This window comes from Lactuca saligna, chromosome 6 (genome assembly GCF_052625555.1).
Source record: "Lactuca saligna cultivar CGN05327 chromosome 6, ASM5262555v1, whole genome shotgun sequence".
Taxonomy (NCBI): Eukaryota; Viridiplantae; Streptophyta; class Magnoliopsida; order Asterales; family Asteraceae; genus Lactuca; species Lactuca saligna.
Genome location: NC_136422.1, coordinates 11,312,565 through 11,333,027, shown reverse-complemented (window position 1 = coordinate 11,333,027; position 20,463 = coordinate 11,312,565). Strand labels below are relative to the sequence as shown.

Below are 20,463 nucleotides of genomic sequence, written 5' to 3'. Positions count from 1 at the left end.
TCAATTGACTATTTAAACTTGGAAGTAAATATTTCTTTTTAGTTGCATAGTCATGCTTACATTGAGTTAATTTTCGTTTTAGTTAATAACAACTTTAGCCTATATTTTAAAATTGTTTTGATGCTAGTCCTTCTACATTTCATTGCAAATATATCCTTAAATTTACACAAAATTGCAAGTAAGGTTCAAAATATGAAGTCATTTTATATTGATCATAAAATGTATATCCGCAACAAAATGTAAACTTAAAGGCAACAATGATGCAATTTTAAAATATGTACTGAACTTGAAATTTTGGGTAAAAAATAAGGTCCAAACTTGTAATTTATCCATTTTGTTTTGATCATGATTTTAATATCTCGTTTTTAAAGACAATGTAGGAAAATAATGCAACCAACAATAAGTACAAAAAGTAATAAATATTTTTGTTAACATACAACAATTAAAAACATAAAATAAAAAGCAGCCATAAAGTTTGAAAGAAAAATAATTCATTATATTATATAAATACCAAATCATCTGCCTCTCTTAACTCATCTTCTTCATCACACTCTCCCTCCACACACCCCTTTCTGTAAAAAAAAATGACAATTTCGAGTTTCAGAAGCTTCTCATTAGCGATTCTTGTCGCCATTTTAGTGTGGAGTTCAGAAACTCATAATTCCTGCAATGCAACAAGAAGTGGCAGGCATTGGAGGAAGAATCGAAGCACCTCTACTACGTTATCCAAGAAGAAATCCGGCAACAACCACCACAACGGCGGTGGCGGAAAATCGAAGTCGAAATCTTCTTCTCATAAAGCACCACCGGCTTCAGCCCCTGCACCACCGGAGCATGACGACGGTGGTGTCCCTGCCGCTGCAAATACTTACAATGTGTTGAATTTTGGCGCCAAAGGAGATGGAATTGCCGATGATACAAAGGTAAAGTACTCGATTTCTATGATTTCTTCAGATTTTCACAAGTTTCTTCACCAAATATGTCATTGTTTTTCTTCTAATTGTTGTCGAAATTAGAAGCCAAAAAAGTCATTTTGCTTGAAAGCAGGTTTCAGTGAAAAAAGGGAAAATACGTTTTATAAAACAATTGACATTTTTATTTATGGTTGCAGAATAACAACCTAATGTGATTTTATAAAAATTTAAATTAGTTTATACATATAACGTCATAGTTAGCTGGTTTTGCGAGTTTTTTAAATTGTCATGACAAACCAAATTCAAAAAGCTACTTTTCATGAGTTTTTTTTTTTTTCTCTAAATATACCCTTTCAACTAATTATGAAAAACATATTCTTTAAAATGTGTTTTATGTCATTTTATATATGTTTCAACTACTTTAGACTTTATTAAACATTGTATTTTTTATCAATCAATTTTTTCAGCTAGTACGTCATATATAAATAATATTTTTGTCAATTTATGCAATAAAACTATATTTAGAGGAAGTATACAATCCTATTTTATTTTAAGACAAATATGAAAAAAAAAAATTAACATGTTTACTCAATAATAGCATAATCGTATAATTGGTGTTATTTGCATAAAATGGTAAAAAAGTAAAATTTGTTTCAAAAATTGATTAAAACCGATGAGCAATTGTTGTAGAAAATGTTAATAAAATAAAACATTATTATGTGAACATACTTTTAACCATTGTCATGTCATGTATAAATAAAACATAATTTTATATTTAATCTGTTAATATAAATTAGAAAAATAAGATATATTTTATTTTTTTGTGTAATATAAGAGTAATATTAATTAAAATTATTGAAATTTATTGCAAATAAAAACAAAAAAACAAATCTATATAATAAAAGGCCACAGATGGACCAGATATAAATGATTCTGTTATTTTAGTTACAGCACCCGATTGGCCGATTCTGTCCAAACTTCCAACACCTGTAAAATCTGAATATATAACTTTTTTAATCCGAATAAAACTTACAACTTTATAGTAAAATGTATAATAATTTGGTATATAAATAATGACTCTGAAAAGTTTAAAAATTATGATACAAAAGTTTCAATGGATCAGAACTTAAAAAGCATAAAGTGAGCCAGAAATCTTATAATAGTCTAACGGAATTTATTTATTGGATGTAAATTTGATTTAGGACAAAAAATGATTTAATTTATAAAATTACACTAAGAACATTTATTTTAAATACTTTATCAGGAATTAAATATGTGTGTTGAATTATATAATAAAATGCATGTTGAGTACTATTGAGATGAAGGATATACAGGATTCCCTTTTAAAGATATTATTGCCAATAAGCATTATTATAATATATATTGATACTATTAGCTTTGATCAACAAGATTCCTCACTTTTTTGTCTGTCTTAAATAGCAATTTGGATGTTATTAGTAGTCAAACATTTATATGAAAAAAAAAATTATATTAAAAGATGTAGTCCTTTCTTCCAAAAGTTATACAACACTTTATATTATATATTTGTTCTCAATTAAAATTTCCTTTTCATGTTAACAATCCATGAATACAGCCATATTTAGGAACATAAAACTATGATTTACTTTTATTGTCTAAAAAGAATTTAATTTTAAGTATTATATATTTGTAATATATATTAATATGTTGAATTTTGTTTATTTAAACAGGCTTTTGAAGGTGCTTGGGCAGTTGCATGTAAAGTGAAGGGATCAAAAATTATTGTTCCATCACCATATAAATTCCTTCTGGGCCCCATCGCATTTTCTGGTCCTTATTGCCAGCCAAACATTGTTTTCCAGGTAATTTATTGTAGACACGTGATCTTAAAATCTTTCGCTTTCTACCCTTCTACTTATATTACAATTTTACCCCTAAATTATCAACACATTTTCACAATTTGAAACTCTACATGGAATTTTGACAGATTGATGGCACCATAATTGCTCCATCAAGCTTCAAATCTTATGGATCAGGATTGTTTCAATGGATTCTTTTCACAAAACTAGTAGGACTCACTATTCAAGGGGGAGGCACCATTGATGGAAGTGGCTCAATTTGGTGGAAAAGCACTCCCTTAGATGATCCACTAGACGATGAACTAAAACTAATCATTCCCATCAATGGAACAACCGGAAAAAAGATCTTACATTCATCCATAACCGACTCACTTGGAGGCAGAATGCCGAGCATAAAACCAACCGTAAGTACATAAATATATGTGTTTGAGTTTTAACAGTAGTGTGAGAGTTTCAATTCCAATGTGGATCCAGCTCAGAGGTTGCTGGAAGAATAACCGTTTCACAGAAATATCAAAAAAGTTTTATACTTTTATTGACGTTGACAATATGTTTTATTGTGTTGAAACAGGCAGTGAGGTTTTACGGGAGCTTTGATGTAACGGTGACGGGCATAACAATCCAAAACAGTCCTCAGTGTCACCTCAAGTTCGATAACTGCATGGGAGTCTCGGTGTACAACTTCAAAGTCTCATCACCTGGCGATAGCCCAAATACAGACGGGATCCATTTACAAAACTCAAAGGATGTTTTGATCCACACTACCGATCTCTCATGTGGTAATTCAGCACTTGAATAAAATCTTGATGGTTATAATATAAGATTGATTTTAACATGTTAATTGATTTGTAGGAGACGACTGTGTTTCTATACAAACCGGGTGTTCAAACATTTACATACACAACGTGAATTGCGGACCGGGTCATGGTATCAGTATCGGAAGCTTAGGAAAAGATAACACGAAAGCTTGCGTCTCGAATGTCACAGTTCGAGATGTCATGATGACTAACACCATGAACGGTGTACGAATCAAAACATGGCAGGTAATGTGACAAAAAAAATTGTCATATCTCTTATCTCTCAAGACCTATGCTTCTGCCAGTTGGTCTATACTGTATAGACCAGCTAACTGAATGATCATCAATTGATTCTAACTTTACGTTTGTCCTATTACAGGGTGGATCAGGGTCAGTCCAAGGAATAATGTTTTCAAACATTCAAGTTTCAGAAGTTCAATTACCGATAGTAATCGATCAATTCTACTGTGATAAAAGCACGTGTAAAAACCAATCGTCTGCTGTCGCATTATCAGGGATTAGTTACGAGCGTATTAGGGGGACCTACACAGTCAAACCAGTTCATTTCGCATGTAGTGATAGCATGCCTTGTACGGATGTGAATCTAAATGGTATAAACTTAAAACCAATTCAAGAACGATACCACATGTATGACCCGTTTTGTTGGAAGACATTTGGCGAGCTGTTATCGCCAGCTGTCCCACCAGTTGAGTGTCTGCAGATTGGTAAGCCGTCAAGCAGCCATGTCCAGGCCGATCATGATTCATGTTAGTGGAACGATTGTGGTCAATGGTGCATGATGTGGGTCCGACCTTTTGACTTTTAGGAAGTCAAGAAATGCATATTCTTTGTAGTAATAGATTATACAGATGTTAGTAGTATTGGTAGTAGGTAAGATCTTGATGCCATGAGTACAGAGTCTATGGGGTGACTTTGGATTCATATAGATATATATATATATATATATATATATATATATGTATAAGTGTTTGTTTTGCTTTGTGTGAGATAAAGAAAAAGCCCATTACTCTTCAAGTATCATTCTTTCGTTCCTAAACAACCAACATACTAGAAAAAAAGGTTAAATATGCATTTATGCAACAATTTTTATTTTTTTTTTTTAATTCATGGAACAATATCGCTTTTTATACAAATTTTGAAACATTTTACCCGTAAACCTATGTGGGCGGTTGAAACGTGGGTGCATAATTTGGGTCAGATGCATTTCGGGCAGCTGAAGGGTGAACAAAATGATCTTCAATTCTTCATAAAACTTACCCTTTGTGAACTTTTAATATTCGGGCAGCCCGCCCGATTGATTCTTTAAAAAACTTGGAAGCCAAAAGTTGAGCAAAGATGGAACATGAAGTTATTTGTTATTTTCAAGCTTTTGGGCAGCTTCAACATATTGTTCGGCAAGTTTCTTGACTTTTTCCCCTTCTTTGATGAGGAAATTTGCATTGGTATCTTTGGAATGGAACTTCATGATTTTGTCGGTTGTTTTTCCCACAGCCCATCTGTATTGGTCAACTGTGATCACTCCACTTTTGCACAATGGTCTGATGTGCTCTTTTATGTATGCTTCAACCTGTTGCACATATTTACAAACATATAATTAGCTTTATAGTAAGTAATCTGCCACAAATCCCTTTGCCACATGGAAAAAGTTAAAACCACTAGTTTAGCACCAAATCTATTTCCAGTTCCAACCCCACACTAAAAACATGTACCATATTATTATATTGCATTATTTAAACTTAACAATGATGATACGTAATTAGTTATTTATTAATTTCCAAAATATCAATGTTAAAAATTAAAAAATAACTAATTATGTATCAACTGTTACGTTTTAATAAAATGGTATAATACTAAGAAGTTTATGCTTCTTTTAGGAAGTTTCAGACAATTGTAAAGTGTACTCTCTTTTGGAGTGCAATTTTCTAAAAAAAATGATGAAGAAATGCATTACAAACCTTTTTAAACACAGAATTGTGTTTTTCAGACTGCTGTTTCTTGTCAGGGTGAGATTTTTTGTCCTTTGCTTCTACTATCTCTACAGGCTTATTATTTGTGGCATCAGATGCCTTGGCTTCTATGTTTACTTGTAAAGCAACGTTTTCAGTTACATTTACGAAATCAAGTGGTTTTATTTCAGGATACTTGTTAATAAGAGGTTCTTTATCAGGGCCATATAATTCTTCACATTCATCAACTTCATCTTCTTCATCTTTCGTTTTATCTTCATTTGTATTTTCTAGTGTTACTGGTGGTGCTTCTTCAAACCTCCAACCACTATCCGACCTCTTGGAATCAAGTGTTGAAAAAACCATTTTTATTTTCGTATCATCATCTTGAAGTTTTTTTGAAGCTTTTTTAATCGCATCACTCACACCAATAAAGTTTTCTTCCTCCAGATCATACTCAAAATCACCGTATATATCAAGTTCTTGTTCATCATCTATTTCAAATACATTATCAGGACCATCATCTTCTTCCATTTTTTCACAAACTGGAGGACTACCTGGGGGTGAATCCGACAATAAACCAGCATTTCTAAGCGCTTCATTAACATCCACATCAGCATCCATGTCAGCACTGGTGGTTGTTGTTGTTGGTGTTGTTTCTGAGTTATCAGCAATGACAGGTGTAGGTTTAGGTTCTGAATCAATATTATTATTATCTGATCTGTGTAATAACTCCTGGGAGCATAAATTGACATAAACTAGCTTGCTGTTTGATCTATCTGCAACTGACTTTTCAATATTGATAGCATCTGCAACAGCCAACTCTATTTCTGCAGTTGGCCGACTAGTGATTGGCATGTTTGTTTTTTTCAGAAAATGCTCCGTCAGGCGATAAAGTTGAGCCTATAAAATCAAGGGGTATTTTAATGGCATTGTTATTGGATAGATTTTTCAAAAGTACAATACTAGAATAGTAGGAAATGAAAGTAGGGATGCTATAATAAACAAACAAATGAAAATATTTTGTTATTTCTTGCATTCAACCCATAAGGATCTTCAAAGGCTTGAAGTCAGGACTTTCAAAGCAAATGTCATTACTATATTAGGGTAAATTTCTCAAAGCAATTTTCACTAAATGCAAGAAATAGTATCTACTTCTGATTATTATAAGCATTTTACACATCATACCTGCCTAACCGAAATGGGGATTTTATTATGTCGACTAGTTGCCAAACTTGGTCGCATTTCAACTGGCAATTTAGCCTGCAATACCAAAAAAAAATGATATTAAAGAAAATAAAACTAGCTACAAGATTAGTAGATGATAAAAGGGTATTATCTTGACATACCAGTAGAGGATAATTTCCTTTAAGAGCCACATTATCTTGCCCCTGTGTGGAATTGTTTCCCGAGACAGCTGTCTTTCTTGCAAGAACCTCCATAGCCCATTTCCTTTTGTCGACTTTAACATCACTAGACCCATTTCCAGATTCCTTTTGGGCATTCACAGATGACCTCTCTGAGCTCTTATTCAGATTTACCTTTTTACCCTTGGTCCCATGCACCAATGAATCGGTTGGTTTCACAGACGCCTCGATTACATCCGGAGATTTCAGGGCAGAAAGAGGCTTAATATCAGCCTTCCTCGGAAAAACAGATGAATCCGCAACATACAGTCTCGAAAGAATCGAACCAGGGGCATTTTCGGTATTTTCCTTTTTGACCTCTATAACCTCGGGACCCTTTCTTAAAAGATCAAGAACAGATTTCAAAGTTTGAATTTTTTCAGGCTTTGATACTACATTTGAGACACGATGCTTCCAAAACTCAATCTCACAATCACGTGTCCATGCTCGCTTCCTTTTTCCACCAACCCCGTAAATTTTTTTGGTTAAATTCTCACGTGTAGTTCCCTTTTGCAACAAGGCCTTTTTTGCTTTCATATTTAAGGGTAGTGGTGGTCTTTTTGTTTCTGTTTGTCCACCTGTCAAAGCTGTTCTGAATGCAGCCAAAAGCTTTGGATCAAAAAGATTATCTCCTATTTCTTTTGATGATCTGTTACGAACAGCTTCTCTAATTTCCTTCCTTAAATTCTGAACTACCATTAATGACTCTTTATCATCGGCTGCTCTTCTCATAATCTTTTTTATCCTTAACCCTTTATCTTCCGAAGGTTTGTGGTATGGCCCCTGAACTATATCTCTTATGTCAGTTTCAACCCTTTGCTTTTTCGCCACTGCTTTATTTGATCTTTTAGAGTAATGCGGTTCATTCACAGAATGAGCAACACGACTTCTTTCTGTTTTAACAATCTTCTTCACTTTTGTTTCCCCTTCATCCCCACTTGAAAAAAGTATATAATTATGTATCAGATACAAGAATAAGATACACAAATAAAGAAGTAGCATGTGAGAAAATAAACCTGAAATCTCTTTGCTTTCTTTTGCCACCTGTATTTCCACCAGATTTTTTTTTCTTGTCAGGTGAAAGCAATTCATCAGAGACACTTGTTTCTTCTTTAAAGTTTGATGATGGAAGATCCTCCTCCACTGGCTCTAACTTTGGTTTCTTGATAATTTTCTCAGATAATTGTTTTTCCAATTTGTGATTATCATCAATATAATCCTTATTGTTGTCAATCCCCATGTCTTCACAAACATCTGGCAACATTATCTGATTCATTTCTTCATTTTCTTGATTCCCTTCAGGCAATAAGAGCAGCAGAATCTTCAATAAATATAGGCACAATGACTTGTCATCATGAACACCAAAACAATATCTAATCATACCAATTTGCAAGTCCTTGGTGATATTTATGCTTGAAAACATGTTTTCATCTTGTACTTTTGTCTCTTGATTTCCATCAATGATGGAGACAACGACAGCTGTCTCTCCTGCATCAGCCACAGAAACAGATACATTCATGGGGAAAGCAGCATCCCCTAATTGCTCATGTGTATTGCTTGATCCTAATTCTGACTTTTTTGATGCCTCATCAGCTAAACACCTGTAGAAAGAAATGAAGATTATTTTATGTGATGAAATGATAATCTGGAAAGAAGAAGAAAATGATACCTTGGGCACAGCCACGAATTTTCACAACTCCCATCAGGATCAAATCCAACACATATAGCATGATACCTGTTTCCATAAGATAAGATACCAATTCATGAAAGAATATTGTAGGATATAACTACATATTTGTTATGTGAAGATTATTAATCCAATAACAATAACTATACCACAGATCACATGAATCACAAGCAATTGATGTATCAAGATCTGGATCTTCTTCAAGATTTGCAGACTGGCCTCGAATTTTGCAGCTGTCTCCTTCCAAGCAGCTGACTGCCTACATGATGATAGCAATGTACTTTAACTTATTTGTTTATTATAGCATCTTACTTTCGTTTTCTCTTATTAAGACATTTTCCTTTGAAAAATCTACTCAATTATATCTGTTGTACTTGGATGACATTGCTATAACTGGGTAGATTTTTTCAAAGGACAATGCTGTAATAAGAAAAAATGAAAGTAGGATGCTATAATGAACTGCTCTTGAAGAAGTAGCTGTTCTTGCTTGAGTAGTCTATACTCTATACCTAAATTTTGTGTTGTAAAGCAAGCAGTTTTTTGTCTCAAATAAAAGGAAGACCCAAGAAAAAAGGGAAAAAAAAAAAAAAAAAAAAAAAAAAAAAAAAAAAAAAAAACATATTTGTTTAGGGAGAATGTATTCTCTGTTCTTGGCCAAAAAATTTGGAGATTTGCTTATGTTTTTTAACATGCAAAATTATTGTGTAGTCAGCACATACATTTTAGAGCAAATTACTATTCATATAGCATTGGATGGGTTTAATGAGATAGCTCTTGCGACATACATTTTCATCAATATAGTATGATGGAAAAGAAAGTGTGTTATTGTTTCCTTCAACAGACCAATCATCATCTCTGCATTGAAGAGACAAAAAGAAATCAAATTAGATACTGCTGCAAATTTAAATTATTAGTAGTGAGGAATATTAAATCAACAACACAAAATAGATTCAATCTTTGCAGATTACAGTCAGTCTTGTGGTCTTGAAGTCATCTAAAATGATAGTAAAGAGGGGAGGGTGTAGAATAACACATAAAAGGGAGTACCTTGCATATGATTCATCATCAAGCTGAACGTTTCCAATAGTATCATATACCTTCAAAACAATCACGTTCAGGAAAAATATTAGTCAATGTACAGTGACATTCTAAATTTCTAAATAATAATTCTACAAAAAAGAAGCCATAGCAAAAAAAAAAAAACAGATAGTGCATAACTCACAGGAACACAAGTGATCAATTGAAATTCACTCTGGCAAAGTGGACATAGGTTAGTGATACTAGCCCAGTTGTCAATGCATGAAAAACAGTACCTGAATTGAAGGAATTAAGAGTGAATAACTCTGATGAAGTGATAGCAATGGCAATCAAGACAAGCAATGATGATATACTAACAAACTATGCCCACCCCCAAACCCCAAATTAAAGAAAAAGATTGATAATATGAGGCATATACCAGTGCTGACAGCAATCTAAAACTCCTCTATCAACAACAACATCCATGCAAATCCCACATCTTTGACCTTCATCACCCTCAAACACTAGCTGTTCTTGTTCCTGCATATAAGGCACATGTACACAACAGTATCAATGTGAAAGCTACATTTGAACATCTATCTGTTCGCTATGTGAACAAGTACAACAAATTCCAACTATAAACAGATGTAAATCATCCATTATATTAGTCACATTTAATCAATATTATATACACTTGATCTATCATATCTACATATACTCCAACCACTATAATGGAAAGAAATACACTTTAGCTTTTGATATTAAACCTATGACTTTCCAAACTCTTGTTATGCCTTTTTTTACAAAACTCGGAGAGACATTTCTAATTGCAGGAACAATTTTAAAGTTGAAATGCGTGTATTACCTCCAAAGTCCAATTCGTCATCTGTTTTATAGGAGGGAATGCGCTTTTGCACATCCACGATCAATTTAGCAAGTGCTACTTTTTTCGATCGTCGAGCTAAATTTACTAATAGACAACAGAACAAAACTAGAATAACTAAACCGAAGATACATATACTCACATTATCATCATCTTCAACTCCAAAAGTATAATCATCCTCGGCGCAGTCAGTGAACAGTTCAAATTCCATCTATTGTCATAAAAATCCGCAAAATACAGCAATCAACAAATACAAATTCAAATTTCATGATCATCGCCATTATTACCCAGATACGATTTCACATCGAAATTTTCATTATTCATCAACATACCTAGGGTTGCTGAAATCGCTTGACATGCAATTAACGGAGATTTTACTGCTTAGAGATTCATCACCAAGATGATTCTGCTGATTTTATTCTCGTTTTGGGGAATAATCGAAGAAAATGAACGCAACGTACAACCAAATGAGTGTCCGATTAACGTTTGATGACGATATTTTATTTCAATGAATCGTGAGAAAATAAAATTTCGCACGGTAAGACAGGGGTGGCAATCAGATTTGTTGGCCGGACCGGACCGAACCGGAGGTAACCGGTTTATATGCATCGGGCTGGTTATTGGTTACTAAGTTATGATATTGGTTTCGGTCTTTTTTTTATGTTATTGGTTTTTTTTTAGAAGACATAATTTGTAAAATTCTTTAAAATGTTATATCTCAGGTTTAATTCGATTATTTCTTTCCCAACAACAGTCCTCCGAAAATGGGATATCAAAACTAAAAAGTTTTCATTTTTTTTTTTTCATATTTTGTAATGTGTGAAAATAATTTAAAATGTTATAACTCATTCCTTTAAAGTTAGATTAACATAATATATTTACTTCACATTTTTTATTACATATTCAATGAGTTAAAATTTCCCTGAAGATTGGGATATCAAAGTTCATTTTCCAATGGTGGGCAAGTGAATCGAGCAGCATTGGAACCGTGAGAGGTGAATATGGAGTCGTCTACAGAAGTTGAAGATAAATACCTTGTGTAAAAAGGTTATCAGTAAAAGGTTGGCAACTATAAATAGTCAATTTAAAGTAGACAATATTCAAAGGTTTTGATTCCCATGGTGATTTTTGCACCAACAGGAACAATATATATATATATATATATATATATATATATATATATATATATATATATATATATATATATATATATATATATATATATATATATATATATATATATATATAGTCGGTAATTAGGACTTTTTTGTCAACAAAATAAAGTTTAGGACTTTCTTGTCAAATCGTCAATTAGGACTTTACTGTCAAAAAAATAAAGTTTATGACTTTTTTGTCAAATCGTTGAAAATATTAGGACTTTAGTGTATATATGTTTTTTTTGGTTAGAAATTTAAAGGTATGATACTCTTTAAGCATAAGAGTTATTGAAACATTCTCTAATCAGTTAGATCCTATTGAAATCTTTTACGTTTGCTTCTTGTTAAATCGTTTTTTTAATCCCAACAAACCGACATTGAAAAAAATTGAGATAATCAAGAAAGAAAAAAATAACCAGGGTTGTGTTGGCTTTTTTCCAGTCTCAAAAATGAAGAAATTAGAAACCTAAAAAGACGAAAGTGTCCTGGCTTTATACAAACACAAACAACACATGCCTAGTCAAAAGGGTGTGAATGCGGAGATTGGAAAGAAAAGCAATTTCGTTTTTTTTCGGTTTCTAATTTCTCCATTTTTGGGGCTGCAAAAAGCCAACACAACCCTGGTTATTTATTTCTTTCTTGATTATCTCAATTTTTTCAATGTCGGTTTGTTGAGATTAAAAAAACGATTTAACAAGAAGCAAACGTAAAAGATTTCAATAGGATCTAACTGATTAGAGAATGTTTCAATAACTCTTATGCTTAAAGAGTATCATACCTTTAAATTTCTAACCAAAAAAAACATATATACACTAAAGTCCTAATATTTTCAACGATTTGACAAAAAAGTCATAAACTTTATTTTTTTGACAGTAAAGTCCTAATTGACGATTTGACAAGAAAGTCCTAAACTTTATTTTGTTGACAAAAAAGTCCTAATTACCTGCTAACCGGGAAAAAAGGGTAAAAATGTCAAAAAGTGCCGGTAATTTGGACTTTACTGTCAAAAAAATAAAGTTTAGGACTTTCTTGTCAAATCGATGAAAATATTGGGACTTTACTGTATATATCCCTATATATATATATATATATATATATATATATATATATATATATATATATATATATATATATATATATATATATATATATATATATATATATATATATATATATATATATATATATATATATATATATATAATTTATGTTGTCAATTTTTTATAACTTGTCAGTTGTTTTGGTCAAATGAGTTTAGTTTATGTAATCGTACTCTTAACTATTAAGACGATTTTAACATACCGCAATTTTTTACTTTAAAAATGAATAAAAATACTATTTCATTTATGATCTTATTCCATTTTTACTATAGAAAATATATTTCTAGTATTTTTTTTAACTTATAAATATTGTCAAAAGTACATTTCAACTTATTAGTTTTTTGATTTATTTATTAAATTTTATATAAACTCAATACATAAACAATAAATTTTATATTTATGATTAATAAATATCATTTAAATTATAGTTAATTAAAACAAAGTAGAAATTGATAAACCTAAAATGTGAGAGGCTAAAATCGATAAGTGAAAATTAAACTCCATTTTGAAGAAATGAATAATAAAACTCTGTATTTTTATTTGGAGAATTACTATTTCGTTATTTCGATAAAGTTGGAAATCGATGGGGTTAACTCTATAATAGAATAAAAAATTGAGTTTGAATTAGGATCGAAGATGCTCTAAGACAACCTTCAACAAATCATATATATGTTCATTACCAAACCCATATCAGCAAACAACCCTTATGTCAAATGGATAATGGATTCAATCCGATAACACATTAAATATACTTTATATTTTTTTTCGTAAGATAAAACCATATCAATCAATAATCATTTTGGAGTACATTCTAATTTTTTTAAGTCGTCATACAATTCCTGGTTCCTCTTTCACAGTTAGTAATTCATATGCATATATACAATTCTCTATTATCCATACTTTCCAACCAAAGACACCACGAGACTAGATAATTTCCTGAATGAATACAACTTGATTGAGTATCAAAGAATCAGCAACACCAAAAACCACATATTATTTCACCATGTCCTCCATGTTCATTGGATAGCACATGGGTGTGTGCAATCCAGACCACACATTATCCGCCAAAATCTCATTCACTGCAGCCGTTGGATGAAATTGGTCCCACCAAAGATGACTAGAAGCATTCTCGCAAGCCATTTCAGGGCCCATGCACATCATCCAACCATTGTATGGCCCCACGCCGCAACAAGCTTCATTTGTCACACTAAATCCTTCAACAAATAAAACAAATTGTCAAATCACTACTTTCTAAAAAAAAAAAAATCCTAAGCTAAGCTGGCCCACATTGCCACTGTAAGAAGAAAACAAGGGTTTTATTCTTACCATATTGATCAAAATTCTTTATTATATCCATGGACCCTTGATATGCGTCACAAAAGATAATGTTGGCATCCGTGAGTTCTTTACGAAGCTCTGATATTGTAAATCTCATAACAAAGTTAAATTCCATTATCATGTTGTTTATCACCTTGATACAATCTCCATCTTCACTCCCATATTGCCACAAATAATAAGGTGCACAACCAATAGGCGCTAATCCCATCACCACCACTTTTCTCACATTAGCATTGTACAAATTCTGCATCACAAATACAAAATCAAATGGGACTCACAAAAAGATATCAAGAATGTAAAAAGATCAAGGCTTTTTTTTTTGTTACACCTTTATCTCCTCCTTCATGGAGTAGGCTAAAAACTGGTTAAATTTCCATGATACATACTTGGATTGTACATCGGACACGTTAGGAAGATAGTAATGTATGTAATCATTAGTTCCAATTGAAATATAGATTATGGAGTTTGAGATGAAATCAGCAGCTGTTTGTTCGCCCATTTGTGTTATGAAAAGTTGAAAGGTGTCTATAGTCTGTTGAATTTGTTGGCCGAATGATACGTGTTGACCCTGCAAAATGTAGATAGTTTGACTCTCATGAATGTGTATATCATATTACATATTATAACCCATTTACAGAATCGGGAAAAATATAAATTTGGTTCATAAATTAAACCTACCAATTCTGATCCACTGGAGAAGATGATCCCAGCACCAGCAGATGCATAATTGACACCATGGATCATATCTTCAATAGATCCGGCTTGACCTAGATAGCTTGGAACAAAAGGAAGCCCTAGACGCAGTGCTGATGAGCATGATCAAAAAAGTTGAAAAGAAATGGGAAATCAGAATATATGTTTGAAAATGCCTAGACGTTTGGTTGAACACCTAGAATGCAACTAGATTGTAACAATAAGAAAATAAAGAAATGGATGTAAGAAAACAGTTGCTTACCAAGAAAATCCACAGGGATTCTTCCGTTGCAGAATCGTCCGGTGGGTTGATGTGTATCAAAATCGCGTCCATAAGGAAGACGATCTGCACGAGCAAATGTTCCCAAGAAATTGTTGGTTCCACAGTCAACAGAAGAGTCCCCAAGAACGAATAGCGCCCTAACTGGGGAAGCAGGCGGCGTAGACGGTGGTGATGGAGATGGAGGCGGTGGAGGTGGAGGTGGCGAGTATGGAGGCGATGGAGAAGGAGGTGGTGGGTTTGAAGGCGATGGGTGTGGAGGTGATGCAGTTGCCGGCTGTGAATCCGATGGTAGATAGGGTGATAGAGATGACGGTGGCACTGTCGATTGTGGTGGTGGAGCAGGAGAAATAGAATTAACCGGCGATGTAATTGGAGGTTGTAAAGGGCTAAAACGAGAGACTTGATTGAGCTGAAGAGCCATTACTAAATCGAAATGAAAGAAGATGGCACCAGCGAAGATCAAGAATTGCAAGATTCGAAGTGTGAAGGAAGCCATTGATGTGCGTACAGGAAATTGGCGGGTAAAAAGTAGTTTCAAGTTAGCAATAGTCTGAATGTTGAGGTAGATGATGAATGATGATACAGGTTATGAGATTATGGGCTTTGTCCCTAACCGGGCCTAATTAAATATTGGACATATTATTAGCCCCAACTATAAGCAAAACTCCAATAAGATTAATATTTTTTAAATTTTATTTCTTTATCTATGAAATTTATTTTGCAAATGTTTAAGGTTACTTATAACAAAAAAATAAGATGTGAAAATGAGTATGGAGTTGATTTTGCAAGTTGTCTAATGTAAAATACAAGAAAAGTTGTAAAAACAAATGTAGAATTTATGTTGCAAAATTTTTAATGATCGTGATGTACTTTTAACTAATGTTATAATTGATGTGCATTTTAGTTTATTCCGCTCTAAGTTTATCCAAAACAAAAATGTTATTTGGTTTTCTTAAGATTTATCAAACCGAATTACCAAAAACCAATCAAGTTGAACCTTATACAGTTTGTTTTATAATTAATTTTGAAATGTTAAAAAACTTATTAAACCAAATAGCAAACTAAAACCACTTAAACCTAACCGCATAACACCCCCTTTGTTTACTTTAACTAATGTATATGTTATTATGTTTAGACCAAAATTCGAAAAAGAAAATGCAAGAAAAAAGAATCAGAGTTGCATTCTAAAAAGGAAGAAAATGAAAAAAAAAAATGAAGAGGAATTATTTCAATCATTTTTCCTTTTCAATATACACAAAAACATAATAATATTAGTGATTTATATAGATTATACAATGCATATAACATAACTTAGTTAAATCGGTAGGTTTCTCACTTTAAATTGATAACTAAATGATAATGTCACCTCACTACCAAAAGGCCATGGTGACATATGATTTGTTAAACTAGAGAATGAATAATGAAGAACTTTGTTCCATGTGTTTTTGTGTTTTGTTGATGGTTTTAGTGTCACATTATATTTTGTGTAATTGGAACTAACATGTGAGCTAAATGGTTTATCGTTTGTACTCTATATTATATGTTATGGCGAATTTGGAGTGTATGCATATACAAGATCGAATTATAAGTCGGTACAACATAATGGTGGAGGTCAAGAGGGGTGTACCCCCTTGCAGTGTCCTAGGGGGAGTGCTCCTAGCGGGGTCCAATGGGTAGAGCCCCTGGTGGTAGATAGAACCCTTTTCAAGCTCTCTTTCTTCCAAACGAACTCATAACTCTTTGACGATTTGAAATGTGTTTTTATGCCTAGATACATAAGTTTCCTTTTGGATTATCCTAGAATGGATTTCTTATAACTCATGCATATGGTGGAAATATCAGTTCGGAAAGTGAACACACACGATCCATAAAGAATCCAGTTTTCCACCATAACCTTAATATATCCCCTTACATGTTCTCGAGCAAATAATAGTAAGTTCGATGTGGAAGAGAAAACCATGGTCACCTTCATGTTTTTTAAAATGTTGTTGGCATTTCCATTCACATTAGTGGTTGTTATATCAAACACGGCTATCTTATGAACCTCATCGACTAGAAAACCCTAAAACCTACACCCTTGCGACTTCTATAGTTTTCAATAAACATATATAAAAAACAACATTGATCCTTTCAGCCCATTATTATTATCACTTAATTTGTTTAAACTATATGGAATTGGTTTGTAACAAAGGGATGCTTAAGGCACACAATGTTAAGGGAAGTTATTTGTATAAAACAATTTGTAACGTCCGGTTCCTGGTATGTATTTTAAATCAAAATTTATTCACTTTTGTATGGAACTCGATGAGTTGGAGGCCCCAAACTCGTCGAGTAGGAGGCCCCAAACTCGTCGAGTATGAATGGAAATTGGACGCGGAATGTAAAGTCTACCCGACGATTTGAGAGTCTCAACTCGACGAGTAGGGCTAGCAGAGAGAAACCCTAATTTCAGGGTTTTACACCCATTTAAACACCTTAACCTCCAAAGGTTGGCCTCATGTAACATCCCGAGATTTTACAGGTATTTCCGAATCCTCTATTCTATTATTATTTTGTCATTTGTAGTCCTTGGGGTTAGAAGAGTCGACCCATGAGAAGCCTAAGGGCTAAAGTTGCAACTTTGAGAACAAGACTAGTACGCTAAGCGTACCAAACGCGTCCTAGTACGCTGGGCGTACACTTGTGTATGCTAAGCGTACTCACGTCAGATACAAACCCTAATATTTAGGGTTTGAGTGCTATATAAACATCCTTATGAGCTCATAACCCTTCCTTACCTCAGCCTCCTCGGTTTTGAGCCGTTTTCCCTAAACCCTAATCCCTTTCTTGAGTGTGTGAGCTTATAGAGTGTGTTTTGAGTAGTTGCAGAAGAAAGTGTTGCATCAAGAAGTTGGAGAAGGAGGACAAGATTGTGGATCTAAAGTTGCTTTGTACCCTAGAAGCTCCAGAAGGTAAAAAGTTTCAAACTTTATTCTTGTATGATATAGATCTTGACATGTTAGCTTTATAGAACCATTCTTATCCCAAAAAGTCCCAAGTTGGTGCATGATGTGATTTGGACGAGATAAGCTATCCTTTCATACCCTTCAAGAGGTCCTAAGTGATAAAAATGATGTCCCAATAGCTAAATGTGTCTCATGCATGGAGTAGGAAGGTCTTAATCGATTAAGACCATGTATTAAGAACTTTCTGGACGTCCAAAGTGTTAAAGTTCGAGACTTTATGATTCTTAGGCATATTTGGTCAATGGATCTAAAGTTTAGGTTTAAGTGTTTAAGTCATTAAGCACTTATTAGAGTTTTGGTAAAACACGTGTACGTCCCATGTAGTTTCTGTACGCCCAGCGTACTTAGTCAACCACCCCGATGGTGGTCAACACAAAATGGAAGTACGCCCAGCGTACCAAAGGAGTACGCCCCACATACGCCCTCTGTTGGACTTTTGACGAATTGGGCTTCGGAGTTGGGCCACCTTTGGACTAACTAGACTTGGGCCTTGTTGGACTCTCAAAATAATTGGGTTTGGTCCAGTTTTGATAATGGATCTTAGATTAAGGCCCAGTTAGGAAGTTAGGCCCAATTAGGGAAAATTGGGCCATTAATGGGCTTTAGATATATGGGCTTTTAAGATCATGTATTTGGCATTTAGGCCTTGGCCCATTAAAGAGAAATGACAAAATGGATTATGTGGATCCTTAGTCAAGATTGACATCCCATGTATTGACCTAGTGTTTATCATTTGGATAGTTCAGGATTTTCAGTAAGACATCGGTTGGAGACTTTCAATTCATTTCAGCACTACTTGCGAGGTGAGTTGTCATCACTATACTAACAGGGTTGAAGGCACAAATGTCGGCCCTCTACGGATTTGTATCCGGGTTATAGCATGATATGCTTTTTAATTTCCATTATGGTAGTTAGGATGGTGATATGCTTAGTGACCTGGTTAGGTCGATATCCTGGTATATAGGATGATGATATGGTAGTGACCGGTTAGGTATGTATCCTGGTTATAAGATGTTGCTATGATTAGTGATTTGTTAGATCGATTTGACTATTATATATGCTAGCGTATGATATTTATGTGCATATGTTTGTTTGATTAGGGGTTGGGTTGAGGCGGTCATGCTTTGTACTGAAGGCCAACATACCCAGGGCGGTCCGGATAAACTAAAGTCCCTACAAAGGGGTTTAGTTAGGCCGAAGGCCCGATGAGCGGTTTGGATAGGTTGTAGGCCCTACGAGGCGGTCCAAACGTATCGAAGGCTCGGAAAGCGGTCCATATAGTCTGAAGGCCTACGAGGTGGTCCATTCTGGCTGAAGGCTCACTATGCATGTTGTTTGCTTATATGTTATTGATATGTTTTATGATGTTGGTATTTTGGGGGTAACTCACTGAGCCTTCGAGCTTACATTTACCGATTATTATTTCAGGTACCTCTGATGATCGCAAGAAGGCGAAGGCGTGATCATATCGCTCCTCATATTTTATGATTTTTATGATTGATTTTGGGATACTCTTACATTATACTATTTTGGAAACATATTTTGTAATAATTGTTGGTTTTGAAAATGTTTTAAAAATGTTAAATTTAGCTTGATTTTTATGGATGTTGCACCTAATTTACAGCCTCCAAGTCCCAAAACCATAGCCATGAAACCCTAGTGCCTTATGTGAGCTTGTGAGTCATTTTTTAGAGAAAACTTTTGAATTTGAAACTTGTGGAAGAAGACGAAGTTTGAGGACTTAAGAAGAAGAGAGTAGATCCAGAAACTTCACTTCATTTGCAGCATTTTCGGGTAAGCAAGTCTCAAACTTGCTTAATGATTTCTTAGATCTCTTCATTTCACTTTTATAGGGTTTTAGGTCCAAGAATGTTAGGTTTTAGGAAATGGACGTCCCAAGTGGGTATACTTCCAAATCTAGGACCTTAAAGGGCTTGTATGTCATAAAGGTGCAAACCTTATGGCCATTGAACCGTCATACAAACCCTGGGATGTCATTTTGGCCTTTTAATCCCCAAAAGGCCATGCACAGAGACAAAGATAGAGACTTTACGTGTTTAAGTATGTCTAGGGTCTAGATCTCAGTTTGTATGCCTTACTTTGAAGTATATATGGATTTTGGATCAAGATCTAAATCTTAAAGAATCAGGGTTTCAGCTAAACCCATTAAGGGAGGCTATTAACAGGTAAAATTCGAAACTTTACCCTTAAAATAACATTTTTCGTATATGGATGAAGTATGGAGCCTAGATCAGAATGATAGGAGGTTAATCTATTAAGATGGCTTAACAGACTAAATAACTCATCGAGTACATAGAGGAACTCGACGAGTTGGGTCGAAATGTCCTGGTTCTGTAAAGGAAAAAACTCGACAACTT

General features: G+C 33.8%; 3 protein-coding genes across 3 annotated transcripts; 1 reads left to right on the top strand and 2 right to left on the bottom strand.

Annotated features, from left to right (window-relative positions):
- The first annotated feature begins 524 nt into the window (after positions 1 to 524).
- LOC145000614 (polygalacturonase At1g48100-like) lies at positions 525 to 4,584 on the top strand. Its single transcript, XM_078959874.1, has 6 exons — positions 525 to 923; positions 2,624 to 2,755; positions 2,881 to 3,156; positions 3,324 to 3,531; positions 3,605 to 3,795; positions 3,929 to 4,584. Exons 1-6 carry the CDS (start codon positions 585 to 587, stop codon positions 4,319 to 4,321), a joined length of 1,539 nt encoding a protein of 512 aa, XP_078816000.1. The 5' UTR covers positions 525 to 584; the 3' UTR covers positions 4,322 to 4,584.
- Positions 4,585 to 4,628: 44 nt separating this feature from the next.
- Positions 4,629 to 11,067, bottom strand: LOC145000613 (RING/U-box protein). Its single transcript, XM_078959873.1, has 14 exons — positions 10,842 to 11,067; positions 10,652 to 10,720; positions 10,066 to 10,166; positions 9,832 to 9,922; positions 9,657 to 9,706; positions 9,395 to 9,464; positions 8,759 to 8,868; positions 8,592 to 8,657; positions 8,306 to 8,523; positions 7,939 to 8,218; positions 6,866 to 7,859; positions 6,705 to 6,779; positions 5,526 to 6,419; positions 4,629 to 5,137 (listed from the first exon to the last, which is right to left on the bottom strand). Exons 2-14 carry the CDS (start codon positions 10,718 to 10,720, stop codon positions 4,919 to 4,921), a joined length of 3,237 nt encoding a protein of 1,078 aa, XP_078815999.1. The 5' UTR covers positions 10,842 to 11,067; the 3' UTR covers positions 4,629 to 4,918.
- Positions 11,068 to 13,552: 2,485 nt separating this feature from the next.
- Positions 13,553 to 15,613, bottom strand: LOC145001664 (GDSL esterase/lipase 7-like). The gene is made up of 5 exons (XM_078961017.1): positions 15,060 to 15,613; positions 14,783 to 14,910; positions 14,433 to 14,672; positions 14,093 to 14,348; positions 13,553 to 13,980 (listed from the first exon to the last, which is right to left on the bottom strand). Exons 1-5 carry the CDS (start codon positions 15,574 to 15,576, stop codon positions 13,760 to 13,762), a joined length of 1,362 nt encoding a protein of 453 aa, XP_078817143.1. The 5' UTR covers positions 15,577 to 15,613; the 3' UTR covers positions 13,553 to 13,759.
- Between the last annotated feature and the right edge of the window lie 4,850 nt (positions 15,614 to 20,463).